Source organism: Etheostoma spectabile, chromosome 19, assembly GCF_008692095.1.
Source record: "Etheostoma spectabile isolate EspeVRDwgs_2016 chromosome 19, UIUC_Espe_1.0, whole genome shotgun sequence".
Lineage (NCBI taxonomy): Eukaryota > Metazoa > Chordata > Actinopteri > Perciformes > Percidae > Etheostoma > Etheostoma spectabile.
This window is the reverse complement of record NC_045751.1, coordinates 9610328-9619715: the sequence shown is the minus strand read 5'-3', so window position 1 is coordinate 9619715 and position 9388 is coordinate 9610328. Positions and strand designations below refer to the sequence as shown.

Genomic DNA, 9388 nt, shown 5'->3' with positions numbered 1-9388 from the left:
TACAACAGTGTTTTCCAATCTTTTTACAGTCCAGTACCCTATCAGACTTTTAACCCCCAGCTACATTCTCTACACTTATATAAAAAGAACAACACAGTAGTAAAAATAATACACTAAAATTCCCGGTCTAGAATGTTTTTTCATTTTCTTTCCCTCAACCATCTGGCGACCCCCCAGACATTTTCTCGCAACCCCCTGGGGGGTCCCGACCTCCAGGTTGAGAACCACCGGTCTAAAGCAGGGGTGTCAAACTCATTTTAGTTTTTAGGCCGCATACTCCTATGGATCTCAGGTGGGCCAGACCAGTAAACCACTCCAGAAAGACCTGAAACTTTATCTGCCACAGAGTTTCTCTGACTCAAGTTGCTTCTGCTCCGACAGCGTTCTAAGGCCAATGTAGGAAAAAATAATAATGTCACGGACCTGGGAGGGTGGAGTAATATTCTGAGAAAAACTCAGAAATTCTAAGATTAAAGTGGTAAATTGACGGAAAAAGAACTCTGATATTCTTTGAGATTAAAGTGGTAAATTTGGAATCTGAATTAATTACTTCTCAGCAATTTTCACACATTGTAAAATCATCCTGAGGGCCTGATCAGACCCTTTGGCAGGCCAGTTTTGGCCCATGGGCCATATGTATGACACACCCCCAACCCCCAACCAGAAAGTAATCATACACTTTGACATGCAGTATATATAGAATATAGTTTCCAGTACAAAATGAATAACAAATTACTCAAATGGAGCAAATTTCAACAGAAATCACCAACTGCTTATACCAAATTGAATGTTTTTTTTCCAGTAAACCTAAAATAAATTGTAAAGTAATCAGCCATAAGATAGTGTAGAAAAGAAAAGTTATATGCTTAGTACATATTTAATGTCCTTCCACTTTGTCAACTTGTGTACTTACCTTCACATGCCAGCAGGTGGAAGCCTTGTCCAATGATGTTGAAACTCCAGTTTATTAAATATTTTGACCGTTCATCATCTTTGTTTAAACATACATGGCTATTATTCTGTACGCTTAACTGGTAACTACATGTTTTAAACTATTTTATTCATGGCACATGTATCTGTTGATATGGTTTTTGTCAAACATTAAAGATTCATCAGTGAGCTAAATCACTTCATGCATATTGTAGCGCCTGTCTGCCTTTTTAAATGACATTCACTCCAGCTCAGTTTTCACCTTCTTTATTTTTCCCCTCAAAACTCAGAGCCGTAACAAAAATACAAGCATTTCTTCTTTTTAATATGATTTCAGTCATTTACATATACATATAGATGTACAAGTGAGAGCCGGTGAGCAAAAGTGCTTAATCATCTTTGAATAGTATTCATTTCATTATTAGAAAAAAACAAAAACAAGGAAAAGAGACCGCAAAAACCCAACAACAAAATAAGACTTTAATCTACAGATTTTAAAGTAAATATGATGAAGAAGAAGAAGAAAAGAGGAATCAATCAGTGCAGAGTCTACTTCATATTCACAAGCAGACCTGGCAGCAGAGCAGTGGCCGAACGTTTTCATTACTGTAAAGAGGAAACCTTGTAACAGCAACCTTTAAACAGATATATCACTGCTCGTGTTGAAGGTTTTCACAGGCCTTGATGCGCTGGAACATTTTTCACGACCCTGGGGGGGGGGCAGAGGCAAAGGCCGAGTGTGCAACAAATCACTGCTGTCACAGAGAAACTGTAAATCCACTTCGTTGTTGTCAGGACCGTGAAGGTGTACGCTCAGGGCCGTTTCCAGCTTTTGGCAGGCCCTATGCAAGATGCTCTTTGGGGGGCCCTATTTTCTCAAACTACGAAAGGGGGGGGGGGGGGACCATGAACCATAAAGATCCATCAGTCTGTTACACTTTAGGAGGAAAATAGATTCATCATAAAAAAAAACTCTCTCAATTCAAATTAAACATCTCAAGTTGGTCCAAGCAATTTAAACCTACAGAAAATAATAATTAAAAAGTTAATGAGGCTCCTCTATGTCAATAAATGTAACAGATGCAGGATTTTTTACATGTTTCTTCAAATTATTTTAAGAACAAAGAAGGCTTCCTGCATATTTATTTCACCCTAAATAAATTGAAGCTGAACTTGCAGCATGGGGGCCCCCTTGTTGCTGCGCGGAGCCCTTTGCATCCGCATAATCCGCCTATAGGAAGAAACGGCTCTGCGTACACCGACCCAATGTAAACGGTTTTCCTTTGTGATGAGCTAAACTAATCCGCTGTAGTTTATTTACTGTGCAAACATGAAAGTGGAATCAATCTTTTCATCTAGCAAATAAGCGTACACATTGTTTGTCGGTTTATTTGGTATAAACTAATGCGATGAGCTCAAAGAAGTGTCCTAGAATCAATTCTACCTCCATGAAGGTTGTAATATTGATTTTGTGTTAAAACTGTTTTTGATTCAACGGTATGGTCATCTTGGTTGCTGCAGTTTGTGGTGTAGATAAATGATACTGTGTTATACTGACAGGTGTTTCTATTATTTTGCCCACCCCAATAATGTCAATGATCGGTATTAAGTTTAGGATTTGTAGCTTGAGACACGCAAAAGGCAGACTTTAAGATTGTATTTGGTTTTTAGGTGTGAGGTTTTAGGTGTGGCATTCCACACCTACTCTTTTTAAATGTAAACCAAAATGAGGAATATTTTGCATGGAGTTAAGTTTTTGTTATTGGACACCAAATAGCTGAGGTATATTTAGGTTCAAAAGGTTAATCTGCAATATCGGGGGTAAAGGGGAAAAGGAAATGAAAGCCCTCAGACGATTCAAACATCTCGACCAGGCAACTTCTCAGGGGAGGAGGAGAAGAGGGAGGAAGCGGCGTCCATCTGCTTCACACAGCAAAAAAAATAAAAAAATAAAACCACATTCACTTAGCTGGGATCAACGACAGACCACAAAACAACACACACGCACAAATGCACGCACGCACTCACACAAAGGGACTTTAAAACAATGTCGAGTAGATTGAAACAAACCCAAGACTTCTTATTTTGACCCACTTAGACGACGAGACGGAGGAAGAGAGGAATCAGCGCGTCTGTCTTTTGGATTTGGAATTGATGAGAGGCATCTCCATTTCTTTCAATAAAGCGCTTGTTGCGAGGAAAATATCCTGCAAAGCCCTCTGTCAAATTACTCCTTCATCGGGTTTTCATTAATCGCTGCTTCTCGCGTTTCATTAAAGAAAGAAAAGGAAGTTCATTGACTGTAACCAAGACCCTAATCGACATCAAAAAGTGGTATTAGGCAGCTGTGTTTGTGTGCAGGGGAAAATAGCCGGCTTGTTGAGGAACTGAGTGTGTGTGTAAGCTGACCTCTCTATATCTTTATAAATTAATGAGGCCCAGCAAGTTTTTTCCTCTGCCAGGGGATTACATGTGGACGGATTACCTGCTGCTCATAGTTTCCCCTCACACACACACACACACTTGCATTTTCAGACTTGCATACAGTCTAAGATCCACACACACACGTCTGCGTAAATGAACAAGTGCTTGTTTCAGGGTTGCTACTCTCCTTTCCCTGCTGTAATACCATCCCCATGCTCCTGTGTGTGTGTGTTTATTTCGGTGCCTTTGTATGCCCGCACATAGTTGGGTTTCTGTGTGTGTATGTGTTTCCACGGGGGTGAGTTGTGTGCTTGTACTGTATATGTACAGGTGTGTAATTTCACGTGTGTGGGGTCCAAGAGGAGACCCACAATGCACAGGAAGACAGGCACACCAGGTTGAGGTGAGGTGTTCCCGCCGCTCAGTTCAAGTCCCTGTCTCGTCTTACCACAACAGATACATAGGTCAGAGCCCGCATGCTAACATCCACCCATCTACAGCAGGACCAGCACAGTACAGCTCCTATAGGTGAGCAGGGGGTGGAGTAATGGGTGTCAATTTAACCCCTGGGGATTCTTTCAACCACTGAAGTCTGCAGCAACAAGAAACAACACCATTTACATGAGGGGTTGATTCTATATAAACAAAGAACTGTTCAAATGAAGCCAGAGAGCATGAGGACTTCCAATATGGCTGCCAGAGGGGGTACAGCAGCGTTATTATGGATCCCACCGCAGTTCTAGGCAAGACCTGCTCTACAAATCAGCCCGATTGGTTGAGGTTGGGTAGTTCAGGTTAGGAGGATAGCCCATTGGACCAGAACAAATCGCGTTCTATTACCTCGCACAAGCATGGACGCCTGGCCAAACGTAGTGCATACAGGTTATTGAAGGGCGGGTCTTGCCTAGAACTGCAGTGGGTTCCGTAATAATGGGGCACAGCTAGCTTGTCACGATGTTTGTCTCTGCATTTAAGACACAGTAAAAGTTTAAAAAAATCACGCTAAAATGTTAGCCGCAAGTAGTGGCAGGGTGTGAAAGGTTTAGCTCACTTTGGTCCGACTCCAATCATCCTAAAGCCCGCAGTGCTTAAAACCAAACAACAGTGTGTATTCAGGTCAAAGTCTGCCCCGCAATGTGTGCAAACAGCAGCCTCCAGGCCTAATGATGACACAACAGACCATGCTTCCTCATCAGGGACTATCTGTTGTGGCTGAACAAAAAGTGAAGTAAATGAACAGGAGGAACAACAAAAAAGGGCACATGAATCTGTTATCAGAATAATCTGTTATTGCATTAAGTTTGACAAGACCTTGTGTCCTTAACGTAAGAGAGAAGTGCTATCCAGATCACTGACACCTCCCGGGTCAGTGGTTCTTACACTGCGAGCCAGAAAACAAAAACATGAACATGTCTCGGCGACTCACAAGGCCTCGATTTAATGAGTTTTAATGAGGCTGTGTTCCAGAGCAAGAAACAATTTACTCCATTCAGGTCCCATGCTCCGAAAGATTCCCCATCCCTTGATCTAATTCATTATGTTCAGAAAAGTAGAACCGATTATAGACGCGCCACAGAAGCGCTCCTTGTCCAGAAGTCCAGATGGATATCAGCCACTGTCTTAAATAACAAGTTCTGAGAATGCGACTGGTTGAACTTAATTCAAACAAAAAAAAAAAAAAGGTAAGGAAAGAAACGTACATTGAGATAACCAGTTCTCAGACAATCAGGGTCTTTGTGAAGGCGAGGGACAGGAGTCTCTTTCCCGTGAGACCAGAGTCTAATATTGTCCGTTAAGAAAACAGGAAATGTAGTGTTTGACATCCTTCACAAATCTCCCGTAATGTCGTGCTTCCTTAAGTTGATGGAGAGAGAACAGAACTAAGAAAGTCGGATAGGTGTGTCGATGTCATCTTTACTGCTTTTTTTTTTTTTTTATCCAAAAAAAAAGGTTAGAAACGTCTCCAACCACATCGTTTTTATTAAGCCAGCGTGACGGAGCAGTGGCAGAACGAGTCCTCGTTTCTGCTTTGTTGTTGTTTTCTTTAAATGAAATGGAGAAAAAAAAAAATCAGAATGTGATGAGCCAAAACCAAAGACTTCTTAATCCCGTCAGGTTGGTTTCAACCCCCAGTTTCATCCAAGAAAAGAAAAATGCACTGATTGTATGAAGCGAAAAACAGTTTGCTCTCTTTGACAAAACAAGTTTGACAGCAAGCTGTCTTTTTTTGCTTTTATCAGTCTGTGTGCACACGTATGAACGCAAAATAGAAACAAGAGTATGCCTCTAGTGTCTTTCTTTTAATCGCTCAGCGTCTCTTCCGTTTCCTCATTTTATCAACCAAGAAAGGGAGGAAAGAGAACAACAAAACAGAGGAGAGAAAGTCTTTGCTCCCTTTGTCAATCAATTCCGCCGCTACCTACGGATCTCAGTGGTTTCTTTTCTCATAGGTCAGCACCCGGCCGGCACGTCTGACATGAAGTCAAACTCGTTCTGACCCAGCCAGAGCTCGGGCAGCTCGTTGGCTCGGTCCAAACCCAGCTCTACCACCAGCGACATGAGAACCTCCTCGTCCACGGGGTCAAAGTCGATTATTCCACCCGCGCCGGAGCTTTGGTTCCCCATGCCGATGCCGACGCCCAGCCCCCCTCCGCCGAGGCCTCCAGACGGCCCCAGAAGCTGGTTTCCCGTGCCCAGAGGCGAGGCACTGAAGCCCCTTTGAGCGCCACCGGGTGCTGGGTGTCCGGCAGAAGCTCCGGCGAGGTTCTGGTAGTGCGAGTTGAGCTTCTGCAGCTGCATGCTGGCGAGGAGGTGCGGCCCCGTCTGGAGGCAGAAGGGCTGTGGTTTGGAGAGCGGCACCGACGACAGCGTGGACCCGGGCGAGGTGGCAGCGCCGGCGGATGGGGAGAACGGCACGACAGAGGTTTTGGAGGACGGGTAGTGGAGCAGGGAGCTGAGAGGATTGGAGGAAGAAGAGAGGTCCTTCATCGCAGCGTGGGCGTTGCCAGGAAACAGCAGTGAGGTCATCACCAGGAAAACACCAGAGCCTACAGGAAGAAATGGGAGATGTTATGCAATGTCATCAAACTGGGACATGAGGACGACATATGCTTGTTAGCTCAACAGAGGCCCTCTCCTCCAATAGGCTAGATGTTTTTAAAGACAAGAGGTAACTCAATAGGATTCGATGATCTCATATAAACCAACGCTAAATCCGTTTTTTTTTTTATTGTAGCATGGTCTGCTCTATGGTCTCATTTCTATTTTATCTTACTTACACAGAACCTCTTCATTTGACATTAAAACTCACATCACAGTTTAAACCAGATGCACGCAGAAAACTGGGAATTGATTTGGTGGCATGAATTAATGTTTGGATGGGCAACTCATTTTTGGAAATCTATTAGCTTTCTTGCCGAGCGTTACATGAGAAGTTCAATGCCACTCTCGTGTGTATCTGCCAACTATGAAGCTACAGTCAGCATTAGCTTAGCTTAGCTTGTCAAAAGTTGAAAAATGTCCCTACTAGCAGCTCTAAAGCTCACTATTAAACACAGTTTATCTTTTTTTTATATCATTTGTTTAATCAAAGTCCATAGGGTAGCTCAGTCCATAGGGAGTTGGGTTGGGAACCGGAGGGTCACTGGTTCAAATCCCCGTATGGACCCAAAAGTTGGGAGTGTGGATTGGTGGCTGGAGAGATGCCACTTCACCTCCTGGGCACTGCCAGGTGCCCTTGAGCAAGGCACCGTACCCCCCCCGACCGCTCAGGGCGCTGGTTCAGCTGGCAGCCCACTCACTCTGACATCTCTCCATGTATAGTGCATGTATAGGTCCTGAGCATGTGTGTGTATTTCAGGCCTGTGTGTGAGTACTAACAAAAAGTGTGTAACAGAGTGCAGTACAGTAATTTCCCCATTGGGGACTAATAAACAAATTATCTTATCTTATCTTTACAAAAGCTGAAGGGAGCCAGAACAGCTGTGTACCTCTGCTTCCGTTCTTTGTGCTAAGCTAATAAACTGCACCTCGGATAGAGATAGATACACGTATATAGATAGATAGATAGATAGATAGATAGACACATACATACACACTTCAAGCTGCTCTTTCATATGGCTCTTTGTAGTTTTGCTTATTCATGGCTAATCTACTTGCACTTACTACTTGTTGTCTGGAGTTTGCACCTTCAAGGTTGAAAGCACTTAATTGGAAGTTGCTTTGGAATAAAGCATCAGCTAAATGACATGTAATGTTGTTACGACCTGGCCCGTTAAGATGGGAGCCGTAACAAATGTAATGTAATAATCGTCGGGCTCTAGCTTTATATTCAACAGACAGATACTGTGTGAGAGAGTTACTGATCTTTGCAGCTGTCTCTCAGTAAGGACAGGTCAAAGTATTCAACACATGCTTGGACACACATTAAGCAGAAAGACTGGTAAATTAAAAAATGCCCAAATCAAAAGTTGTCACATTTTGGAGGCTTTTGGGGCGACTTCTTTATCTCATATCTGTAATATGTGTACACCTTTGAACATTTCTTTCTAGGCAGTTCACATTCTGCTGTACTAAATGAACCTGCTCACTATGTGTATGCATTTATTTACATTTAAAAACTGGAGATGCTCTTTACCAGTTTTGAGTGATGCGGGTTTTTTTTTTAAAAACTGCTCCAGCTAGAAACATTACACACACACAGGTGTGAATCAATTTGTTTTTTTATGCTTGCACATGTGCGAGTTTCCACTCTGTTGTTATGGCAACAACAGCGATGCATGAGATACATAAGGAGTATGATTGCTTCACATTATGGTAGCGGAGTCACTGGGCTGTAAAGTTTGCTTGATATCTCCATTGTTTGGTGGCAGGGACTTTCCTGCTGATCTACATTTGGTTGCTGGGTTACATCGAATTGTCCAGATTTAATGAACTGAATAATTTTGCAAACATTTAAAGATAGACCAAGCTAAATGTCAGCTGGGAGAAAAGCACTGTATTTCCATTCAATATTAATGCATGGTTAAAAAAAAGAAAGAAAAATGACAGTGATAATTTGACACTTTTGTCAAGTTATTTTACTTAAGTAAAGGATCTGAATACTCCCTTCACCTCTGAAAACATTTGCTCACTAAACACGATGACAAATAACTTAAGTGGTCATTACGTAGTGTTTCCTGATAAACTTGTGGCTGCTTCGGACCGCAACAACAATGGCGTCTTCAAATCACTCAAGTCATGACTGTATGCAACAAGCCGAGCCTGGGGACTGGACGGACACGTGACTCCATGTGTTTGAGACTGTGTGCATTCGCTTGATGTCTGCTTTTCCTCCTGACCTATTGGGCAGCAAACTAACCATGAAAGGCTGCGGGGAGAAGGCCTGTGGGTGCCAGTGAGAGTTTTTTTAGGTGTGTGTGTGTGTGTGTGCGTGTGAAAAAAAGAGTTGTGTAAACCCTGACACACTGACCAACGTCTTTGAGAAAAAGTCTGTTTTTAGTGTGTGTGTGTGTGTGTGTGTGTGTGTGTGTGTGTGTGTCTCAAATCCTCTTGCAGATGCTCATGTTAAAGTCCCAGAGCTGGTTTATATTACATACATACAGTTCAAACAGCATGTGTGCCTTAACACACATACACACACACGGCTATCCTTTGAGTAAGTTAATCACTTATTGTATGTATCTCTCTCTCCCTCTCCCTCTCCCTCTCCCTCTCTGCCCCTCCTTCCAGCACTGGCTCCTATTTAGCGAGAAGATAATTGCTACAGGCAGGCATGCAGCTGCACTCCACTGATAGAGTTAATACACACACACACACACACACACACAAACACATATATACACACACACAAAGATACCAAACAGCTGTCAATGGCAGGTCTGTAAGAGTGTGTGTGTGTGTGTGTGTGTGTGTGTGCTCATTATTCATTGACTGATTACTGTCAGGGCCAGCCTGCACATGGTGCCTCTGCTCAACAGTTTTCCAGCACATTGAGTCCAGGACACACAAACACATAAAAACTGCACACATTCTT

General features: G+C 42.9%; 1 protein-coding gene across 1 annotated transcript in view; it reads right to left on the bottom strand.

Annotated features, from left to right (window-relative positions):
* Window positions 1-4770: 4770 nt before the first annotated feature.
* The window catches only part of cited1 (Cbp/p300-interacting transactivator, with Glu/Asp-rich carboxy-terminal domain, 1), a 6926-nt gene continuing 2308 nt past the window's right edge, over window positions 4771-9388 (bottom strand). The window contains exon 2 of the mRNA XM_032499456.1: window positions 4771-6401. Within this exon, the coding sequence (XP_032355347.1) occupies window positions 5806-6381 (576 nt within the window). The 5' untranslated portion in view covers window positions 6382-6401 and the 3' untranslated portion in view covers window positions 4771-5805. The remainder of the gene's footprint in view (window positions 6402-9388) is intronic.